Source organism: Kryptolebias marmoratus, linkage group LG21 (genome assembly GCF_001649575.2).
Source record: "Kryptolebias marmoratus isolate JLee-2015 linkage group LG21, ASM164957v2, whole genome shotgun sequence".
Classification (NCBI taxonomy): domain Eukaryota; kingdom Metazoa; phylum Chordata; class Actinopteri; order Cyprinodontiformes; family Rivulidae; genus Kryptolebias; species Kryptolebias marmoratus.
In genome coordinates this window covers 10,818,182-10,842,730 of record NC_051450.1, presented here as the reverse complement: position 1 = coordinate 10,842,730, position 24,549 = coordinate 10,818,182, and the positions used below count along the sequence as shown (strand labels likewise).

Sequence of the window (24,549 nt, the reverse complement as noted above, 5' to 3'; positions counted from 1 at the left end):
TAGTTAGGATAATTTAAAACAAGACATATTCAGTCATCATAGCCTATTAGTATATCAAGACAGTGGGCAGATTTTAATAATAATAAAGACCTTTTTTTTTAGCTCTCATATTTCAGTCTGCATTCCTGGGTCCTTCCTGAAACAAAGTCCTGGGAGAAATATCTAAACCCCCACAGTACTCTTGAGTATTCCAATTGATGCAGCAGAAATGAAATGTCCTATTTGAATACATGAATGTATGTATATATAATGTTCAGCAGTCTTTCTTTATTTTTAAATTTAGCTCACAAGAATTAAAGAATGGTGAGAATTTTGATGTTCACACTAGACTGAAAGTGGGCATCTGGCAGTTTGAGGAACATAGATCACGTGCTAAAAAACAAGGATGTAATAATAAAGAAAAAAAAAAACCCACAAAAGGCTAAAAACCTTGGGAAAGTTTTGCAATATTTGAAACATTTTATTATTGTATATTTAACAGGCTAAAACCTTTATGAGATAGACAAAAACAATATGTGCAAAGCAGGCCATAAAATGTATTTTTACAAGAGTAGTTCCAAATTACCTTTAATGCACAGTAACTAGAAATGATGCATTCTGAAATGTGAGAATGTACTAAAGGAGCAAGTGCGGGGTAGTTTTGATGTGAAAACTGATTTGTAAACTGAAGTTGATAGAAAAAAAATAAGAGCAAAGAAGAGAATGGAACCGGTTTGAATAAGATTTGTTTGGCCTACCAAGAGAACAGAGTATTATGTGTGGCTATCTATCTGCAGCTAGGCTAAATTATCTGACCAAACACATTTTAAACTCATTAGATAGAACTTGAGCTGTGTTCATCACCAAGATAAAAGAAGAGTATTTCTATCGTAAGATGCAGTTGGTTGACCTGGTATGGGCATGCACAGCTAAAATCCCATCTTCATATTGTCCAAGAGTATTTATGTTAACTCTCCAGAGCAGATGAAGATGACATTAAGTTTGTTGTTTGGGTTAGACCCCACCCCCCTACCCCCCTGCCCCAAAAACCAAAAACTACTTCAACATGGCTGGTCGTTTGGCTGGGATGTTCTGTTTGTCACATTTCTGCAGTGGTTACCTTCCCAAACAATTAAAATAAGGCCAAAAATAATAGGGTGAAAAAATAAGGAATGATCTTAGATTGCATTTTTGAAGGATTTTAGATTATTTATTGTTAGGGATTTTAAACACTGGAACCTGTGGAACAAATTTTGTTTTCACGTTTTTAACTTGTCGAATGACAATAAAGATTCTATTCTAAAACATATTGGGAAAAGACAAAAATACAGAATGGGGGAAAAACATTAGCCAGAAAGTGCTTGAAGGACAAAAAGCAGAAGAAAAGCAGAAGAGTAGAGAAAGCCAGAGTTGACGTAAACTTCAAATTGTATATCACAAGCGAGTTGATTCAAATTTCTTTCAGCTAGTTGAATTCTTATTCTTCTATCAAAATATTGAAATATTTCTACTCTCGCCACTAATTGACACTATTGTCCCATGATGTTTAGTATAGAAATGAATATTTACAGAAGGAAGTGTGGTCAACATCCTCTATTTAATATTACTCCATTATTCTCAGGTACAACCAGAATAAAGTAAAAAGTCACAAAACACAGCATTTGTATTTGTTCCTCTTTCAGGGACGGATTATGCATGTGTTCAAGGTGTGTTAAAAAACTGTATTACCTGCTGCCCTTGGGTCAAAATGACCCACGAGGCCTCAGTTTTAAAATAGAGTAGTCATTTTGGGGTCATTTTGACCCAAGGGCAGCAGGAGGGTTAGGAAGTAAAGGCACAATATGAATGTTATCTTCAACAGATTTACAAGTTTAATATAAGTAAAATTACACAGATACATAAGTGCACACATTACTGTACATTTTAAATGCAAGAATACACCAAAAGGTGAATATCGTAGGTATTTTCCCAGCAGATGGAATGTATAAACTGAAGGAATGTGAGAGTCAATGTCTTGTCTCTGTCATGTTAATTTAGCATGTCTGGAGTCTTTGAATCCCCATCCAGCTGTATAACTGAGTCAGAATCATGCCTGGATAATGACTCTTTTGCCCCGTTTCCATCTTCTAGCATGCTGCTTTTTGAACATCCTCACCCAGTAATCTGTCTGTCCCCTCAGCACTTTGCTGTACATCCCTACCTTCAGAATGGAAATTCTATAATCTGACACAAACTGCTGAAGGTTGCTCCTGATTTCCAGCAACAACTCTTGGCCGTATTCTAATACATGCAGACAAAATCTTTTCTTTGGACGCTGCACCTTTGTGTGTTGTCATTTTCAAACATGGACAAGGAGATAGTTAAAAAAAGAACTGTGGAACATTAACAGAGAGCAGTATACCCTTTAGCAGAATAACAAAATAATCACAAATCTTACACACAACAAATTGTTTTGGTTAGCTAAATTATTTTTCTATTCATTAAAACAATTAACTATTAGATTAAGCCTCACTTTTCTATTTCCAGTTGGTTTTTGGGTGCAGTTCATATACTTCAAATGTTCTTAAAGTGAAATGTTCAGTAGTTTCAGTTTCTCAAATAAATTCCCCCAAGCATCCAGCACAATCAGGCTGATAATCTTGTTTCTTTTCCATCAGGGGGTCTGTAACACATTCAGACAGGCATTTTCCTCCTTCAGATCGTCTCCGGTCTGCAAAGCTTGCCGCAGTTTCTCCCAGAACACCTCTGGGTGCTCTGCGGCTCGCGGCCAGCTCAGGTAGGTTTGCTTCTTCAGCAGCTTTCTCATGCGGAAGTAAGGAGACAGCAGATAGGTGGGGATGTCCTCCAGAAACACCAGAATCAACACATCCTTCTGCTCGTCAAAGAGACGGAAGCTGTGGAGGTGGAAGAGAGAAAAAATGCTTTAGAACCAGAAATAAGAAAAAGTGCATCTTGAAAGAAAGTATTTCAAAGATAAATTAGAAAATTAAATGTAATAAAGAAATAAAAACTTTGTTAACTAGTTATGCAAACAATACAAATAAAGAATTAAAGATTTGTGAAAAAAAAACAAAACAATGAACAGAAAATAAAGAACTCCAGAAATAATAATAAAAAAAAACCACAAAATTATGTAAAATGATTTTAAACAACTGCAAACATTACGGAGCATAAAGGCAAACAGTTATTCTGTATCAGCCGTCTTTTTACCTGGCTGTCTGCACCTCTCTGGAGCACCACTCACTCTTGAGGTACCTGTGGCTGACAACACAGATGGTCTTCCTGCTTCCATAGATGGCGTCTGTTATGTTCTCTACGATGGGCTTCCCTGGAGGGGGCGTTGGTAAAAATGTTGTGAAGTACCAAACCATATCAACAAAAGTACTGCAGTGACACCTTCTGGAGCACAGATGAATGCACATTTACTCATGTAATATGAAATGCACTCATACTGGGGGTCACTATTATGTTTAATAATGTATGCAAATAAATGGCATTAGCAGAAAAATAAATGGCAGTTAGTCAGTTGAAATAGGTTTACAAATGCAATATCTAAAATGACTTCTATGTGTATCAAAACATGTAGGAGTTTGTGTTCTTAAGATCATGGCAACAATGCAACCATTGTGACTGCCACAGCATTTATACCTGTTTCTATTACAGTTCTCTACATCCAGTTTGATGTTTATTTAAATGTTTTTAGAAAACATTGATTCTTGATATTTAGAGCTGTTGTTTTCTCAAAAGCCTGACCTAATCCTTGAAAAAAGGAGTCAAAGAGTCATAGAAAAGGGTGGACATTAGAAATGCAAGTCAATAAAACCTTTACAGCAAGCAACACGCCAGAGAAAGGTGTTGGGAAAAACAACCATGTGGCAAGTAAAAAAAAATTAATCTAAACTCAAAGTATGCCCAAAAAATGTCAGTTAAGAAACAAAAAAAACATCAAACAAACAATCTAGACAATAACTGTTGAGAAGTAAAGTTTATCTTAGCAACTTCAAAATTCACATAAAATTATTGATAGAAACACAATAAAATGCACAGTTTATGTTTTATTGGAAACATGTGCAATCTATTGAAATGACTTCTAATATATTATACTTGTATGTTTGTTTATGTATGTTGTAAAGCTGATTGACTGTATTAAACGTGGCTCAGTGCTTCATATAAAGACAAACATCAATACAGTAGCCTTGAATTCTGTCACCATGACATCAGGTTTTCATGTATTTAAATTTATTTTCATGCGCTGCAGGAATAATAGGTCTATCGAGCACATTCAGAACAAGCCATAAACACTAAGTGCTGTTTTGATTTCTGGAGTTTGGTCAATAACAGAATCGTGCAATCCTTACACAGATATGCCAACAAGACCCAAATTAGGTATTTGGAGATGAAGTCCTTTTTGCTGTATTTAAAAAAAAGTATTTTTTAGTGCTGTTGTACAACTCTTATATTTCATGACAATTTTTGAACCCAATTGTTTCAAAGATATTCATAATTGAAGCATATCTACTTGGCAGTTTACTATTTTGGAAAATATATTGGGGATACTATGAACTCTGGCGCTAACAGCCTGGAGCGGTCTTTGCCAAGATTGCTTTTTCGCCTGTTGATGCTTATTTCTTATTTAGTTTTTCAGTGTCTCCCAATCAATATTTAAACATTGTGGCTGCCTGGTTTCAGTCAGATGTGAGCTGGTAACAAACATGGCAATATCGTTACATTTGTAGAATTTCAAAAAGATGTTCTAAAAATGCAGACATTTTCTGCAAAAGACCTCCTGGTTTGCCACATAAATGCTACATAATGAACAAAAGCCCAGCTGACCTTTGAGTCACTGTAGTCTTGGAGAACACTTTAAGGGAGCACAACATATTTCAAAAAATAGCACTCACCACCACATAGCAGAACTCCCATGAGTCTTGAAGGTTTTTGCTATTATTTGTGGTCAAAAACTGGCGTGAAATAATATCTAGGAAAAAATGAATGCTTATTTCTTATTGAAAAATACAGCAGAAGGGAACTTCATCTCCAAAGATGTCAGTTTCAGTGTAGTTGACACGTCCATGTAAATATTGTAAATATTTGTAGATTAGAAAGTAGTAAGATTTTAGGAAAAGTAGATAACATGAGAGATTGCCTGAAAGTTCATTATTCAGAAAATAAAATGTATTGCGATCACTAAAGATTTTCCATCTAAGAATACCAAGGTTTATCAACTGAAAGTATACTTGTTTATTTTAATTTCATTGTGAATGAGTAGCTAGAGTAAAGATGATCTTACCTGGTTCAAAGTCTCGATGGTGCAGACACAACCTCCAGCCCTGCTCTCCTTCCAGTTTAGGTAGGAGCTCTCCAATCACCCAGGGCTCGTCATGAGTGTTGTAGGAGATGAAGGCATCATATTGATGAGGAGCTTGCTTATTTTGATGCTTCTTGTCAAAAAGCCAAGCTAAGAAGAGGTAATAGGCACAGTAGAGCTGCCACCTCATGAAATGGTAGGTGAAGGACATGACCATGAAACAGAGGATCATGCATGTTGTGGACACAAAGCAGATGAAGCCAATTTCCACTGAGCAGGATGTTAGGTTAAAGTCCAAAAGCTTTGTGCCTTTAAAGTCCTCTGGATAGTTGCATACGAAGTTATATGCATCAAAAACCTGTGTTTGTGCGCTGGATATTGTCCAGTTGAGGAACCAGGCATTATCACAGTCACACATAAAGCTGTTGCCTTGAAAGTCCACATAACCTAGAGATGGTAAAGACTGTATTACATCTTCTGTAATAACAGAGTATTGATTCTTTCTTGCCTGCAGAAACTGCAGGTTGGTCAGGTTGGCATCTATGAGGAAATCTAATGACTGAAGAGTTGTCCTGGATATGTAGAGGCTTTTAAGGTTCTGAATTGGGGAAAACAGTTGTGGAGACAGAGTGCCCAAATCATTTGAGCTGATATCTAGTTTTTCCAGTTTAGGAGAGTACTTAAACATGTCTTTGTCCAGATAGACAATCTGAGTGTTTCTGGCACTGAAACGCAACAGATTTGTTAACCCTTTCAGGAAGTTGCAAGGCAGATGAGATTTTTCTCTGTAATGCTGTGTAGCAATGGACAGCTCCTCCAAATGAGAAAGATTAAAAAATGGTGTTTGACTCAACGCTTCACTGTCTGTATATTTGATATGATTTATGGCTAGGTCCAATCTCTTTAAGTTAACAAGAGCATTGAAGGCTCCTGTGTCTAAGTTCTGTTTTGTTATTTGATTTGACATTAGCTGAATTTCAGTAAGATTTCTCAGTCCAACAAAACTGTCTGAATAAAGCTCTTTTATTTGATTTTCATGTAATGAAAGGTTCAAGAGTGACCTTAGGCCTCTAAACACCTCATTTTTAATAGAGGTCAGTTTATTTCCATTCAGATACAAATGTTTAAGATTTGGTAAGGGTTTTTTAAATGCTCCATCTAAATCGGTTATGGCATTATATTGTAATCTTAGAATTTGAAGTTGTACTAAATCCTTGAAAACACAAGGTTTCAGAGTTTGGATTGAGTTGTTGTGCATGTTAAGCTCAATGAGCTTTGTCTGATTGGAGAACTCTTGACAATCAACAGCAGTGATTTTGTTAGCACTGAGATCTAGCTTGGAAAGATTAGGCATATTTCCTATTGCAGGTGGAACTTTCTTGAATCTGTTGTAACTTAGAGTCAAAACTTTTAAACGCTCCATAGGTGCGAAGACATTTTCTGGGATCGTTTCCAGATAATTCTCTGCTAAATCTAATGTAGTCACATAAACACACAGTTTAAACGTACTTAAATAGATAAATTGAAGCCTGTTGTGTCGAATTTGCAATGAGGACATTGTTGGGATGCTGCAAGAACTGTTAATGAGTGTAGTAAGAGTGTATTTCATTCTCTTCATTCTGTTCAGTGTGAGAGAAGTAAGTGATGCATTTACTGCTTCAAGTAATGCTTTTTTGTCATCAAGAGCCATGTAAAGGCTACTGATATCCAGACTGGACACTCCACTCAGGAAAGTCTTGTTACTCACATCCCATTTCATTACCTTGTTACTGAAAGGATCGCCAATGGTAAAACGTGTCAGACTTGGGAAGATATCTTCAGTTAACCTAAAGTCCCTGAAAGGATTAGAAAAAAAGTCCAGGGCACGAAGGCTCAGCGTGTGGTTTGTTAGTTCCTTTGACTGGAAACTTTTGAAACCATTGCCTTTTACCGCCAGTTCCTGTAGCTGTGGTAGATGCTGCAGGATTAGACGGAGATTTGTAATCGTTTGCAGTTTGTTGTAAGAAATATCCAAAACCTTTAATTTAGTCAAGGACTGAAAAGAGGTGGATGAGACTTTTTTAATGTAATTTGTGTTAAGTCTCAGTTCAGTTAGGTTGCCCAAACCACCAAAGACATTCTCCACCAATTTAACAAGGTTGTTATTATTAAGAGTTAACTTCTGAAGGGAGATCAAACTGGCAAACGCAAAGCTGTCAATCTGTGAAATTTGGTTTTGGTGAAAGTTTAACCAGTTCAGATCTGGTAGATGTGGGAAATCTGATGGTTGTATTTTTAATATGTGATTTTGAGACAAGTCAAGGCCAGTCACTGTTGGGGGAATGTCTTGAGGAACAGTTTTGAGTTTTGAAAATGTCGTCACACATAGGGCCGCATTTTTACTGATTCGGCAACTCTTTAAGAAAAACCCATTGACTGGAACAAAACAGGTTACGAAGAGGAAGAAAAAGATGAAGCTAAGCTTAGAACATTGCATGCCTCCTTTTGAAATTGATCGGTCCTCTTCTGATTCCATTTTTTTTTTTTTGTCCAAAGCTTGGTGACAATAACTTTAGCCAGTAATCCTGAAAATTCAATAAAACATAGGACATTCTAATATTTAAATGCAGAACACCATTAAAAGTTACATTTACATTTTCTCTGTTCCCAACATTTTGTACATCTTCTAACTTGCTTTAAAATAAATAGTAATTTCCAATACAAATAATAGTTTTCAATACTTACTGTGTAACATTAAGATGAGTCCACAAATTGCTAATCTTCACAGAATGGTGCACTAAACTAATTTATTGGAAAACGTTCCTTTCGGACTAAGTAAGTGTTCTCCTGCACTACAACAAATGGGTGAGCAAAGTCTTGCTAAAAGATTATAAATTCTTCTTGACATTGGCATCCTCTTTTTGTGGATCCAGTGAGGAAGTTAGAGGGAAGGGGAGGTTACTTTTATTTTCATTCCTTTAGGGCAGGCATTTATTCAGTTCTCCTAGTGTCTAGTATAGTTCTGCAAACTTTATGCTTGTGAAAGCAGATATAAATATTAGCTTTGAAAATTATTGAATAGAATTTGATGATAAGCGATTTGGAAAGTGGTGTTTCTCTTCACTTTTGCTTCATTTCACGTCATGCTGGTAGTCATGGTTTTGTCAACTTCCTTAGTTCACATAAAGATGCAAACGTAAAACTAGCACTTCTTCTTCTTCATTAACCTCCCCCTTGCACTGGGAGACACAATGAGATTTACCTGCTTCAGATTTGTCAGATGAATGGTGTCAGATAATTTTAAAATAAATATAAGGTTATAATCCCTGTTTCACATTTAAAAACCTATTTAAATAAAAAGAAAAACAAAACAAAACAAAAATACATTGGGGAAAGTATCATCATTAAAGCTTAAAGATACAAATGACCTCATAAATTTAAGTTGATGAATGCATTTTCAAAAGAAAAAACAAATATTTTGCCAGTGTTTCTTCACATTAAAGTACTGTTGTAAATGAGCTATCCCATTCTGAGATGTGTTAGAGATTGCTAACATGTTAAATACAAACATGTCTTAAGTGAAGGTTTGTTTGTGCTGCTCAGTTTAAAAAATTTTAAATGGTTCTAAATAAATGATAAATTTGAGTCTGTATGTTCTGGGAACACTTCAGCTTCCTGGTTAACATGTAATTATACTTTTTTTTTCCGTTTCTGTGAAGTGGCTGAACTGTACATTAACCAGAAAATCTCTTTATATGCTTGAGTTACAGTACATTGTCTGTGTTAAAGGAAGCTGAGAGAAACAAAATTACACAAAATTTAATTTTTTTTTGATGTGCAGACATGGATGAGTGCTAAATCCACAAAGGGACAGTAAAGGGTGGCAGGTTGTGTTCTGCACATACTCAGATACACATGAACTCCTAAAAACACATTTAAAATTCCATTTAATGAGGTTAGTTGATTTTACTAATATGATTTATGGTATTGCAGTTTATTATTACTATTTATGTTATTTACTTCAACTGATTTTTATTAAGAGGATCAAACAAAACATCCTATTCTACTCTGTTAAAATTTCACTTAGATTTACTGTTTGTAAATCAAAACGTGTAAAAATGAGTGTAAAAATATTCAGTGTAGCATTTGCTCAAACTGTGAGAAAGGCTTTGAGTTTGAGATGGCAGAAATTTGCTCTTGGCATGCTCTTTATTAATCAGCACTTCCTTAATCAGACAAATTACTAAAACGCACCAGAACTTTTTTTTTGTTTAAGTGCATTTCTTCTGCAGCTGCTTCAAAAGTGAAACATGCCCTGCTTGAACAGATGAGCCATCAAATTAGATTTAGTAGAAATTGAAATGTAGAGTAGTGAGAGTAGTGAGAGCTGCTCACACTGTATTAGAAAAACTGGATGTCCGACAGGTTTGAGGAGCAAACCTGTATAAAAACAATAAATAAAATAAATTAGAAAAATTAACAAAAAAGTAAGACAAAATATGTCATTGATGTAAACAGATGTAATACACAAAAAGCTCAAAAGTGTAAAAATCCTGCTACATAACTTTGACCTCTGTTAGGAAGTCGGAAGTTTGTTACAGACCAGTGAAAATCTATTGTTCCTAAATCTGCATGACTTGCTAAAAAGTGAACATTCTCCAGTTTCTATGGTAGTTTCATAAAGAGAGAGAGAGAGAGAGAGAGAGATTATCAACAAAAAATTAAAAATAAAATATAGAAAAAAATATATATACAAGTTAAAAACTGATTCGCAGAATCATTTAGGGACAGAAGTATTTGATGGCCTACAAGCCAACTGGAATTCTGAAGGGCTGATTGTTATCTGCCCATGTGCCACAAAGATTACTAATAATCAATTAATCATTCAATTTCAGACACTCCTGATCTCATCGGTGCATAAGACACACGTCTCCACAGAAACAATTCCTTTCATTCCAGCCTCTACATCACCATGGACAAGACCAAAGATCTCTCAAAGAACACCAGACAAGATTGTGGCTTTGGACAAGTCTGGAATGGGCTCCAAGCCCATCAGCAAGAAGGTGACCCCTGCTGGTGTGGTTATTCAGAAACTGAATAGATTTGATCTGATGTATCAGATACAGGAGGGAAAAAAACTGCTACTCTCAGTGGTCTCCATTTTTTTCTTTTTTTAATTTTTAATTTTAATTTTAATTTTGTTTGTATCTCCCAATAAAAATGTGTTGAGGTATAATGCTATTGTCATATATTTTTATGTTATTAGCTGTTTATTTTGCCCCATTCCATTGTCACTGTGTACTTCTATTATCTTGTGTCTTATTTGCTCTGTTTTTGTCTCTGGGGTGATTTTATTCCTGCAGTTGTAGCCTGTCTTCTTGTGCTTTTGTGTTATAGTGACTTTCAAAAATCAGTGTTGTATTTAGGTAAATGAAACTGTGAAATCAAACAAAGGTTTCTGGAAAAATCTCAAAGCGCAAAACTTCTTTTGTTTGTTGAAGCTTCCAGTGGGTTACAGGAGATCTGCTGTTTCTCACATAATCATCAGCAGCTGCATGCATTACCAGCAGAGGTCTCTGTTTGGATGGAAAACTGCATTCACACACAATGGAGAATCTGCATACATCCACCCACATGCGATTAATCTGAATCAAACCGAAGGAAACCAGATTTGACTGTATTTGCATTACTCAACTGCTGAGCTGTGGTACTAATGACTTTAAAAGGCTTGAAAGGAGAGAAATTCCCCTTTATTATTATACCACAATAACTTTTTAATGATTTATTGAAATCAAAGGATGTTCTAATGGTTGCAAAAAATAAAAGTTACTATACATGTGAATGTGAGTGTGAATTTATTTCTGCAGTTTTCAGCTTGGTAAACATTCACTGTCATGGCAGCAAGTCGTTGACGTCATCTTTATTGTGATTTTAAATTTAAAAAACGGGAGTTATAAAAATATGAACGTGTTGTCAGTATGACATCTTTGTCATAAAATTAAAAGATACTCAAGAATGGATTCAACAAAAAATAAAATAAAGTAGAAAAATCTAAATAATCATAAGTATCAACCTTGTTTTGAGATATGTGTTTCTAAAATGCTCCTGAAAAAAAGTAAAAACATGACTTATTGCTACATTATTAATAAAAAACCTTATTATAAACAGATTTAGCTCTAAATGTATTCTATGCTTTTTATATGGGTGAAATCAGTGTTTAAAATTATGATAGGATAGGTGCTCTTTCTTAACGGAGGTGTTTGGTTTTATTGTGCTCCAGCTAATTTTATTAGGCAAAAAAAAATCATTGTTTTGTTTTATTGTTTTCAAAACAGTTTGTAGATGATTTTAGGCAAATAAAGCAGCATCTCTACAGAAGGAATATTTCTTTTTCCCATAAAAAATGCAATTTCTCAGATAGCAGCCCTTCAGTGTTCATAAAGGATGCAGTCACTATAGCAACATAACCCTTCTGTTACTCCTTTTCGGACGGATATGTTCGCTTTCTTGATGCCCTGTTGTTTTTGAACCATAAACTAGTTTCCCAACAGTTTGTGACAGCAGTCTCACTGCAACCAGTTAAAGAGAAATTCTTGGGAAAGCACAGCAAGATGACAGATTGTGTTGTTCAGTGTCAAGCTTTTAGCATCTCACCTCTGAGTTTCATGAATCTGTCAAAAACATGCGACTGTCAGCCTCAACAAGTTTCTGATGTGATCCTGTTAAAGAATTCATTTTCTGGATTTTACTTGTTTACTTCCCTTTGAGGGTTGCTGTTTGGCGCGAACAAACCTTTGGGGGTAAGTCCGTGCACATTTTACTTTATTCAGTGATCTAACAGCACGCTAATTTGGCTCTATCAGCATCTCCTTCCATCAGCAGCTGATACTAGCCAACCCCATCTCCTCTGCAACACCAGGACAATGGTTGGAAAAAAATAGACATATGCTTGAAATCTTTTTGCAAGTGATGCTAATAATAAAAGAAAAACAAAACAAAAACAGTGTTTAGCTTTGAAACATTTAGGAAATCGTCTTGTAAATGGAAAACGCTGAAAATAATCTTAATAGTAGGAGAAACATTCCAGAACTTTTCACATGAGAAGTATTGGTTTGTATTTAATTTCATTGACATGTGGAAAGTAGTTGCCATGCATCTACAACAGGTTCCTAAAAAAGAATGGTGGGCAGGTTGAAGAAAGCACTTTAACAGGTGAAGGAATTGCAAACAAGAGAGAAAATCCATAAAAAGCTAGTGTCTCTTGAACATCTTTGGGGAAATAGAAGTTTATGGCATCTAATTTTGCGCTTTAACAGTCTTTCATAAAAAAAAGCCATCCTTGGCATTTTTGAAACAAAAGCAAAACACAAGTTTTTTCTCCTCCTCTTTCAGCCTTTGCTTTGCTATTGTTTTGTTTAATCAGCTCTTCACAGAGAATAGGAATTAGTTGTAAAGCTCCACACAAGCAGGCAGGACGTGTTGTTCCAACCTTCTATGGCAAACATACCTCGCCTTTCAGAGACTTTAAGTGATGCGTTTAGTATTGATGGCCGCTAATGATTACTGCTTACTTAAACACATTAAAAACATTTCGCTACCACATTAAAAGCTTGATATTTTCTTGGACATTGTCACAAAAGCCTACTTATCTGGCTCTCTGTCTGACTACTGCTACTCCCTCAGTGGCGGTTCTAGCATAAATGGCACCCTGGGTTGGGAGAGGCCATTCTTTTGCACCACCTACCACCACCAATCGCCCAACCATAGGGAAACACTTCAATTGTAACCACCCAGCTTCCCAAGCGAAAGGATGAACTCATATCGCCAATGCAGCAAAACAACGGTTTGAATATCTTCGATAACAGTCAGCAGATACGTAAAATCTGAGTTTCCACAAGTAAGAATCTTGTTTAAGAGATCCATAACGTTCGTTTTATAAGAACAGCCTCTGTAAAACAAATAAAGGTGACACAGACACAAAGAACTTGTTGTCTGGGGTAAATTACATTAGAACTTTGTTAATAAAAGAAGAGAAACAAAAAAACAGGTTTGCTGTGATGTTAATTTAAGGGTCCTGATTAACTTGTATTGTTTCTTCAGTGAAAATCCCTGGATTCAAAGATGATCACCTTTTTGGCACTCACAAAGGACAATTACATTCATTTTGTATTGTTTGCTAATCAGCTGAAGCTTCGGAGAATATTTATTATGAAGATGATTTTTACTTGTTTTGACATTTGGAGCTAATTAGTTATGGGAAATTTACCGGTTTCAGGAATAACTTAAACTGAATCAGAGTAATAATGAATGAATCACATTATCACATTTTATGATTTTGTTTTGTTTTAATTCTTTGCCAAAGGGGAGCATACATAAAGACAATAAGCTAAGCCCAAGAATGGAGCCTTGAGGCACCCCGTAGTTCATTACATGATGATAAACTGTCCTCAACAACAACTTTATAGGTTTTCATAAATGTGCACACTAGTTCAGTGTTCCCCAGAGATCTAAAAAGCCATTTTATTTCTTATTAATCAACAAGCGCAGTATTGTGGAGAGGGCTTCAACTGCACCCTTAACAACGTCTGTATCTCGAGACAGGAAATTTGGTGAGAGCAGTGGAGGTGGAGGTGGGTTGAGGACTCATTAAGTTTCCTCACACAGCAGCTGAAACACATGATTGTGCAGGTACCCCACATCCCCCTGTCTCCAGTGCCTCTCCATCACCCTCACATCAAGGAGCTTTAGAGAACACCCCCTCCTCATATCTGCATGATTCGTTATCGCTCCCGATGGGGAACACACCGACGTGTGCGCGCGCAGCCACCCACGGCGAGCGCGCACGGATTAATCATATCTGGAGAGAGCGAGAGGGATATGCTGAGTCCGGTGTGACTTATCTGTCCTACTGCTGCCGCTTGACTGTAACTGAGCGGCTGCGCGCGCGCACTCACGCACACCTACACACACTCCCTGATATCTATCACACACACAAACACACACACACATATTCAGCAGGAGCAAGGACCGGGTTGGCGCACTGGAGAGAAGGGAGGGCCAGAGAAAGAAAAGAGAGACACAGAGAGAGGCGACACTTGTCAGACGGGATCGAACAGGGGAATGTACCGGATTCCGCTGCTGCCCCGCACTGAGGGCCCCCTCCCCCCCGCAGCCCTGCGTTAACGGGACATCACAGCGGGTCCACGCAGAGCGGGGAGCGGCACCGTTCCAGGAGAGAGTGTAATTAAAGAAAAAAAAAAAAGAAGAAGAAAAGAGTCACCTGGCTGCGGAGGGAGGGAGGGAGGACAGGAGAGGAGGAGGGCTAGGGGGACCAGGGGAGGAGGTGCGCCCGCCCGGCGGAGCCTTCCTCCTGTTTTTTTTGGGGGGGTGACGACGCAAGCTCAGCGCAAGAGTCGGCGCAAAGTTTCCCCCATGGCGCTGGTGATGGAGCCGGTGAGCAAATGGAGCACGAGCCAGGTGGTGGACTGGATGAAAGGTAGGGTCGCTTGAAGTCAACGATATTAGCGTTATTATTGAAATCGCTCTCAGTTCTTCACCTGAAAACATGAGCAGAAACAGGGCTGGTTATAATGGGCGCAGGGGATGCACGGAGTGACAAGATGTCATGGTGCGTGGGACGTGCCTTCGCGTGAGTGTGTCCGTGCCTCATTCTTGCACCTGATGATCAGTGGGTGATGATGCAGCCGACCGTGAGAGTGACAGCAGGCGAGACAGCTAAACTTCAGTGCTGCGGACAGGGCCGGATTTCAAAACTTTTGAGTGAGGGGGCCACACTCACAGGGTGCTTTCTTGAATGTCCTTAAAAGGGCTGTTTTGTCCTTTTTGACTTTTCAGATTTAAACACTCATATTCAACATATATTCACATGGTATTTAGAATGACCCAAGACAAACCAGAAGAAGACAAAGAAATAAAATAGCAGTTCTACAGCTATTCAGATGCTCTGTGCATTCAGGACTCCGTCTTTGTTGCATTCAGTGTGGGCAAAGCACAAAGGGGGGATTTAAATGGATAATAATAGGGGCTTTTCAGATGTTCACATTTTATTATTTTGATGCTGTTTCTTGTCACTCATTATAAACTTGTGCCAGTTTGTAGCAGGGATTTCCTAAACAAGATGTTTTTGTCCTTGGTACTTATTCGAGTCATTTAGGAGTAAATACTTGCCAATATCGAGTATCAGTCCTATTATTATTTATAATTTTTTAGTACAGACTGCAAGTACATTAAAATGATTAAATTCAATGCTGCAAAAAAAAAAAGAAGATGATGAAAACCAATTTTTTTCTACAGCAAGATGGGTTGATCATCCTTGTTGCCTTGCCTTGCCATGCTTTTGGATTTTTGTTCTGTCTGAGTTGTTTTTGTTTATTTTCTTTATTTAATAAATCAGTTTGTTTTAAAAGGATGAGTCTGCACTCTGGGTTCGCCTCCCTCCCCACTCAGCATGACAGACAGTGTGGTACTTTCGATAGACTTGGGACATCCCTTGCTGCTAGCAAACCTGCTTGGGGATTGCACTTCTAATGTAGGTCTTATCAGACAATGTTCTTGACTTTGGTCTCACTTATGAAATGGATTTAGTAAACTTGCTATAGTGGCTGTACATCCAAAATGATGGCAGTCTTGAAAGAAATTCTTGTTAGCAAAGTACTATGAAGACATAATACACTGAAACAATCTGTGGACAGATGAAGACATACTCTGTTTACAGGCTCTTTGGGAGGACTGTAATGGCAAGGCTGGAAGAAACTACATTTGAAAAGCTGTTGAGGTTTCTTAGACTGCATACACACTGCTGGCAAAAGTGTCCTATATCTGATTTTTTAAATTATGGTCTGAAAGTGTTGAGTCCAATTTTTTAAAGTCCAACCTAGGTCACTTTTATATGTGTTACCAAATCAGATGCATATTTGAATTCTTTCAAAGTGACCTCAGTCTGAGTTTTACTTTTATATCATTAAAGAAGGAGTGTGTGGATTGATCCAAATATTGATATTATCAATACCAACATCATGCAGTTTAAAGCTTGGAACTTTGGACGTCTTCAGCTACAGAATAGAAGTCCAGTTGCTTCGTCTTTGTTTATTTATGTTTAACTTTTTAGATTTGCCATGACTTGAATGACTGAGAAGCTACACCAGCATTAATGTTGGTGTCAGATCGTATCGATACTAGCGTGACTGGATCAATACTTGCGTTTGCTTCTGCTTTCAGTACATTGTTCTAGTTCAAGAAGTCCATCGTTGGAGCGTTTGAGTAGGCGGGAAGCGGCAAGCTCAAATGTAAACACTGGAGAAAACAAGTATGTCAGATAATAATTTAGTTGACACTGACTGCACAACTTCAGAACTGATACACACACACCCACATGTGTCGTGTCATATTTACTTCTGTAAACACAGCGTGCTGCCTGTGACGTCGCTTCAGGGCCGTAGACTGGTCACACTGGAGTCGGATGGCGTCACATTTAAATTATAGTGTGAACAACCACGCAAAAAATTGGATCTGAGCAACAAAATCAAAATTGAGCATTAAGACCTGTAGTGTGAATGTAGCATAAAACTTTCTTATGGTTTAGAGTAGTTTTGGTTATTCCGTCATGTTATTTTTGTACTATCATCACCACCAGATGTCCTCAGTTGTCCCTGCTTCCAGCTCCTCACTGGTGTGTACTCCATTAGTAATCAGCACAGCTGTTATCATTCAGTAATCACCCACCCCAGTATCTACGTATATTCACTGGTTTTCTTCAGTTCTTTGCCAAAGTTTTTGTTTATGCCAAAGTAGTCTTTCTTTTTCTTTTTTTTCCTGGGTTTTAGCCACTTGCTTTCTACTTGGTAATTGTTTAATTATGCACAGACCTGGATGATTACCAGAGAAAACACAACTTGCCATTTTTTTTTAGAAAGTGGCTATTATCAGTCAGTTAAATCGGTCAACCAATTAATAGGTCTCCCTCTACTTTAGATCCATTACTAGTATGTGGGTGGGTTTTGTGTGTGTTTCTAAATACATGGCTTGCAGATTTTGGTGGATGCTTGGTGCAGCTGCCTACAGTCTTGAACAGGTTGGGTAAACCTGAAAATAAAACTACTAACCTATTTTTGTTTTTTGTTGGTATTCCATTATTACCTATAGTTACTTGTGGTATTTCTTTCTTTTTTTTGTTCTGGAAACTCATTGCTTTTGCTGTTTTTGTCCACCACAGTAGAAGAAAACACATTTAAGGCAAAATAAAAATTTTCTTTTAAGTTGTATTGCAAAATCCCTGCATGTTTGTGAAAAAGTAAAAACCTTCAAATACATCTGCTACAGATGCAGGCTGGTAATTGAACAATTTGTCTTTAATATAATTTGTACTATTAAAGTCTTACCTGAGGTCGAATCATATTTTTCTTTTCAAGTTTTGAGTAACAAAAATTACCTAGACTTATAAGCAAAGGGTCAAAATTTATAATATCCAGCTCACATTGTACATTGCAGCATCACATTTACACAACGGACACACTCTAACAAAGAACTGAGGTCATTCACACTGAATGAAGCCTTAAAGATGTGATTCCCGTCATCCTTGAATGAAATTAGGGCATGGTCTTTAAAAGAAAAGAACAACACTGATTAGACACATTCATAAAAACAACAAGAAAAAAACAAAAAAAACTATGCATGAATATTTATCTGGAAATGTAATTGAGTTTTGTGTATGAGTGTCTATGAAACCTTGCAGTGATCAGCGTCGATTATGTCATGAATTATTCAGCAGCCAGGCTGATTAGGTCTAAGCCCAGGGGACCTTTGTGAACATTGTAAACCTTTTATTATTTTTTTTCACCCATAAAGAAATTTTGTATGCAAACACAATTTGCTTTTTCACATTTCACATTTTGAAAAGGGGTACTTGCGTTGCAGACCAGTTAGGGGGAAAAAATGTCACCTTTTTCAGCTCCTGCATTATTTGCACTGGCACAATAATCTAAAAATTCTTAAAACACAACAAAGAAAAGTAATATCTTTTGGTTATGTGTTTTTGCATTCATTCTTTTAAAAATATTATTTAAAATTCATGGAAGATTTTGATTCTGGGTCCACATGCAATACTGTTATCACCAAGGCAATCCCAAACCACCTGCCAAGTAGAAAGACTAATACATTAATCACATTTATTATCAATACTAAAATCAGCTGCCAACTTTTTACTGGCAAACCAAGGGTTCCATTAAGAGGGTGATGTATGTCCAGTTTGAGGAGAAAAAAAGTGAAGGTCATTGATGACTTCATATACTGCCCTGTCTTGTGTGTTAAAGCATTTTGGACTTGAAGTGGTCCAGAAGCCTGTATAGTTTTATATGATGTTGCCTGCTGCCTGTTTTACCATCACATGTTGTTGACCTCCTAATAAATTTCACACTTCAATTTCCATGACATTTAATTACTCTGTGTTGGTTGGTTCTCAAAAAATAGTGTTTTATCATTAAATTGACTTCCCACTCTATATATCAAACCCTAATATCAGCAGTGAAGGAGACTGTAAAAAACACAGAAACTAGTTTTGATATATGTTTGGGATCATAGTTCTTTTAGATCACAGATTTTTGTTTAAGCTTCAACCATCTACCTGTTGATCTCAGATAAAGTTGGCGACTTTGGAGGTAGACTTCCTTCATTATTCCATCCATTTTGTGCAATGCACCAAATGCACCACAGCATGATGATACTACCATTATAGCTGACAGCTGAAACAGTGTTCTGAAGTTTAAAAGCTTCACCATCACTCCTCAAAACATACTTCTTGCCATTGTGGCCAAATAGCCAAATCTTTGTCTCATTTAACCATAAAACATTTTATTCCTGAAGGCATTTGGCTTGTCCAAAGAGCTTCTCACTCTTGGAGCAGGGGCTTTTTTCTTGGTTAGCACCCTCTCGGTTCACGGTGATGTAAAACTCACTTCACTGTGGAGAGGGACGTTGGTGGTCCATGAAATTCCAGTTCATGGCAGGCTTGAACCTTGGTGCTTCTTGGGTTGTTCCAGAACATCCTAACCAGTTTTGGCTCATTTGAGGGTGAGAGTTTGGGTCTTATTCTACGCCTTGGCAAAGCGGTGACACAGCTGAATAACTTGTACTGACGTTGTTAAGAACTTGTGAAAATCTACAGTTCTCCTTCTAAGAGCTTCACTCTTTTTAGTATGATGCTGCTGTTTTAACATCCATCCATTTTCTTTACCCGCTTCTCTATTCCGGGTCGCAGGGATCTGGTGCCTATCTCCAGCAGTCAATGTGCGAGAGGCGGGGGACACCCTGGACAGGTCTCAAGTCCGTCACAAGGGCCACTTAGAGACAAACAACCATTCACACTCTCACTCACACCTCACTCAATTTTAAGTTTTAAGTTACCAATTAACCTAACATGCATGTTTTTGGTCTGTGGGAGGAAACAGGAGTACCCGAAGGTAACCCACATGTGCACAGGGAGAACATGCAAAGTCCACACAGAAAGGCCCCAGGCTGGGATGCGATCCTGCAACCTTATTGCTCTAATCACTACGCCTCTGTGCCCCCTGCCCTCTCCCTTGTTTTAACATGATTTTTAAAAAAAAATCTTTATGGTATCTTGTGTTTCATTGCATTACACAATAATATTTGTCATAGATATAATTTATGAACTAATTTCTACATTTTTACTTAAGTCTTGTAAAAAGATGCATGAGAGTTTCTTATGACTGACCAACTCCAGTGGCCTGATGAAATCCACAGTTCTGTGTCACGTCTGTTAAAAAAAGCACAACAAAAATAGCATTCATTTGCAAGTAAAATTAGTCCACAGTGTCATTAAGTGCAAAAATGAGTCTCAAAAAGCAAGTTGTTTCCTAAAAATTAGTAAGTTGTAGAATGCCATCAAGACTCACCAAAAATGTATTATGTATTATGTATTTATTATGACATATATTTGTATATAAAGTGTTCAAAACAATTTGCAGTCACCTTAAAACTAAATTTGATTTCATCGGAACCTTAAAATAGCCTTTTTAGGACAGTCACTGACATTTTAGTTAGGTATGTTTTGTGACCTGAGATTGCAACACAAAGCTCACTGTTGGCATAAATTGTGACAAATGACTACCAAGAAATATTAGTAATTTTTGTCACTTATCATGTCTGTTCTGTGTATAAAAAGTGGGTCAGCAGATTTATTAATTCAAGTGAACCAGTATAATCTGAGTGGTGACAGAGCTTTGCTTTCATGATACTGTACACTGTCAGTTTTTTTCGAGGTTCATTTTTGGTCGTGTTCATATGGCATGTGTTTATATGTGCTCCTGTGTGTGTGGGTTGAGGGTGAGCTGTTGGTTTCAGACCGTCTGTGCACAACAGCTGACAGACTCACACACCAGCTCTGAACAGAAGGCCCCACCCAAATCCTCGGACATTTGCACCAACACACACACACGGACTTAAAAAAAACCCAAAACGTGGCATGCCATGGTGTGGTATTCAGTTCATGCTGTGTCTGGGGTGTGTCTGTGGCGAAAGTGGGGAATCTGATACACACTTCTGTGTTTTGGTGTGTGTACAATAGCATGTACGGCTCACATATGCCAAAGGCATTCGGGGCCAAAAGGTCGGCGCACTGTTGACTCGGCAACGGTGCAGCATTGGCACAACTGATGTTAAAACAATACGGGAGTGGTGCCATTCATTAGTAACACATTCACGAGAACGACAGGAATTTTTCCCTCGCGTCATGTTATGCCATCATCTGTTCATACCGAGTGCCGGGCAGGATTTCACCTAATTTCCCTTGGATAAATATGATCGCTAGACTTGAAAATCAGCCGTGGAACAGGCGTGACAGGGTGCGAGAACATCTGACGATGCCGCTTGCCACAAGAGAAATCAGCCAGAGTGATAGTCATAGCATTTAGGATCAGAGTATTTTCAGTCAAGTGTGATGACTTCAGGCTAGAGCGGAAAAAGATAAAGATTTAGATCACATTAAAAATTCAAGCTCTGTGTTCATAATTTTTTTTTGTTTATTTTGATTAAACAAGTTGCACTTTGGGAAATCATAGGTCCTTTTTGGGCTGACACCGAATGTTCACAAATCACTGATTTAGTTCTGAAGCGTTTATTACAATGCAAGAATAACAGCTGAGTCAACTATGTTCATCAGAAAGTGTTACTTGGCAAGATCACCATCGGGATAACATGCTGAATTCATAAAGAGCTCTAGAGCTCAGTTTATGTTTAAATTACATTGTTTCCATGAAGCACCACTCAATAGTTTTGTGTATGGGGCAAACCAAACAGAAAAAAAATACATTTAAACAACATCAGACACACTGATTGTCAATGCATGACAACAAAACCAATGTGACAGTTATGACAGTTGAAACATTCATAGCAAATATAGTTTTAAATGATAACAATTGTGTGCAGTTGTGATGTTAAACGTGTGCTTTATAAAGGAAGAGGTGTATTGTCCTTTACGTTGAAGTTCATGAAACATCAACATTTGGCTGGCAAAATTAAGTGGTAAAACCTATAAAAAAGGTATTATAAGCTGACTTTTATCTTGTTCAGATCAAAGACACCAAGACAAGCGTTTGAATAGTAATTTGCCAAGTTTATCATTTCAAAGTGATCATTTACCACCTGGAATTTGATTTGAAACAGCACCAACCTTCAGATCAGTATGTAGGACTTTCATGCGCTAATTTAGGCCCCCTTTTTGCAAGTTTTCAATAAAATGGTTGTACTGGAATGATTAAAATTGTCATCCTGATAATTTGTTTTTAATGACCTCATAAAGCCTGTATTAGCCTAACTAGTTAGTTAAGTGCCAGCTGGCAAAATCAATGACACAGTAAAGTGAGCCATCCTCTTCAGCATTTTGTCAGTTCTGTTAGTTTATGAGCAGGGGTTTGAATTATTTTATATCTATAAAATTTACACAGAGCCATTTTTGTGTTTGCTAAGATTGATTAGCTATGGCAGCCACTTTAAAGTGAGTTGACTTTATATGGTAATCAGTGCAGATGTACATTCATTGATTACTTTTTGAGTTTCATTAAAATCCATCCAATCACTGGAACACACACACACACACACACACAAACACAGGCAAAAACAACATTACCCATCTTTCTACTTAAGTGGCAGATGATAAAAAACATTTTTTTTGTGGTACTTCAGGGCGAAGCTTCATCAGCTTGGATTTATTTTCCTCCAAACGTCAATAAATCTGCAAATAATACCTCAGAGTTTTAATCTGACTGAGATTTAGGCTTTCACTGGGTTATTTCACAACTTTGAAATGTTTCCTTTGGGTTTTTTCAGCAGCGTTCTCTTTGGAAGATGATAGATAAATGCAGTTATTTACTTCACGACCAAGAAAAAAAAAAAAAAAAAAGTATAGGCTTTTTTGAACAAATTGTCTTCTTTCAAAAATAGGAGGTGTTTCCTAGGTGCCACATGGAAAACTCAATAAACTAAATATTTGTGACTCCTTGCTGTGGAGCTTTAAACCTCCTTTAGGTTTTCCTCTGAACTCTCCATCCATTTCTAACTAATGGCCACATTTCCTATCTGTCCTTTCTTGGTTGTTTTAGTGTGGTGATTTACTATGGCAAAATTTCACCTAAATTACAAATCATCACACACAAAAATAGGAAGCAACACTAAAAGGTTGTGGATACTTTGAATCTCCTTTTTTTACTTTGAGAGTTGTGAGATACAAAACAGAAATAAAAGACAGGAACTTGTGAGTTTGACAATGGTATCAATTACAATTAAAAATGAGAAATGTTGCAATATCTTTATATCTTCTGCTAAATAAATCTCGCCTTTGTTGGATCTTTGCATTGATTTCTTTAAGACAACTCTTTTTTTTTGCTTTCTTCTTTTTGCCTTATTGGCACAGAGTAATGTTGAAGTTTTGCAAGTTGAGCAAAACAGCACATAAACACCATCATTTACACCCTGGAAGTGGAACACTTGAAGGCACAAAAACATTACTAATGATTTATTGATTTACTTCCACTGAGCAGATTTTTTTTCAGATGACAGTGGGATTCACACGAGTAAGTTTTAGGTCTTAAAGTCACTGCTAAAAGCCATTAGGTTTCTAACATCCTGCATTTACATATCCCAGTGACAGATGGAGGTGCTCATCTAACTTTTTTTATTGTCACAGATGCTTTAAAGCGCTTAGAACAAATGACACATAACCCGGCTGGGAAGGCCAGATTTTTTTATAGGACATCTCAGAAGTCTTTGCAGAATCTGATTTTATTGGACGTGTGTATGACAGAGAGAAAGAGGGTGTTTGTGGGAGTTTGGCTCGCCTGCTGTTGTGAAAAGTGTGCCTCTGTGGGAGTTAAGTATATGAGTCAGCTATGAATCACACTTTTTGTAACAGTCCAACACAAGAACACACATTATCTTGGTTTCTCTCACACATGAACATGCATACCATGCGTAGTGAAATTCAGGCACGATATAGAAAATTTTAATAAATATAATAAATATATTTTATATATATTTTAATAAATATAGAAATTTTGCACGTTATAGAAAACTTAGGTGGAAACATTTGTTTTTTGTCATTTTTACACAGTAGACATCTCAAACAGGGGCACTTATAAAAGGAGGGGCACTTATACTGCTTCCAGTGGGTACATAAAAACTATAGAGGAGCTCAGGTAATTAAAAAAGTTTTCAAACAGTTTGAATAAAAAAAGAAAAATAAAATGTTAACAAAAGTAAAAGTTATGAACGGAATTTTTGATAATCTTGCCTGTGTTTTGCCATGCCATGCCTCTTGCCAATTATCATCATTCTCGTCACCTGTGTCCTCAGCTAATTACCTCCCCTACACCTGGGCTGGGCCCTATATATTCTCCTTCTCTGCTCTTCTCCAGTGCCAGATTATGAAAGCCCAACAGCAAGTAATTCTCCAGCGTTCACGGACTGAGTTCTTGTGCCTCGACCCTGCTCTTGCCTTTTGGATTTTTCCCCATGCCTTGCCCCTGTCGGATACTTGCTGGTTTTCGGATTTCTGGACATCGACCCCTGCCTGTGACCTGGATTTGGATTTCTCGCCTGCCCCACTGGTACTGTTGCTTGACTCAGGATCTCCCGGCTTCGACCCCCGCCTGTCTGACCAAGAGTTAAGTTTCGCTCCCGCGGCCTACCTTTCAGAGACGCTAGTTCTCACATCCGTTCCTGGACTTCGTTCTGCCGCTACCCTGCAAGGATCG

At 37.4% G+C, this 24,549-nt stretch overlaps 2 protein-coding genes across 4 annotated transcripts in view; one reads left to right on the top strand and one right to left on the bottom strand.

The window, feature by feature from the left end:
- Positions 1–8,305, bottom strand: part of LOC108234683 (toll-like receptor 13) — a 15,169-nt gene extending 6,864 nt beyond the window's left edge. Inside the window, exons 1-4 of one of the 3 annotated variants that reach the window (XM_025005491.2) lie at positions 8,012–8,296; positions 5,270–5,437; positions 3,190–3,307; positions 1,268–2,873 (exon numbers count right to left, since the gene is read on the bottom strand). In XM_025005491.2, coding sequence (XP_024861259.1) covers positions 2,633–2,873; positions 3,190–3,307; positions 5,270–5,437; positions 8,012–8,021 — 537 coding nt within the window. In that variant the 5' untranslated portion in view covers positions 8,022–8,296 and the 3' untranslated portion in view covers positions 1,268–2,632. Of the gene's footprint in view, positions 1–1,267; positions 2,874–3,189; positions 3,308–5,269; positions 7,852–8,011 lie in introns of those variants that run through there. The other 2 variants (XM_025005489.2, XM_037973306.1) reach the window with 2 other exon arrangements.
- A 6,281-nt stretch (positions 8,306–14,586) lies between these two features.
- The window catches only part of cnksr2a (connector enhancer of kinase suppressor of Ras 2a), a 69,111-nt gene continuing 59,148 nt past the window's right edge, over positions 14,587–24,549 (top strand). Inside the window, exon 1 of the mRNA XM_017414116.3 lies at positions 14,587–14,762. Within this exon, the coding sequence (XP_017269605.1) occupies positions 14,699–14,762 (64 nt within the window). The 5' untranslated portion in view covers positions 14,587–14,698. The remainder of the gene's footprint in view (positions 14,763–24,549) is intronic.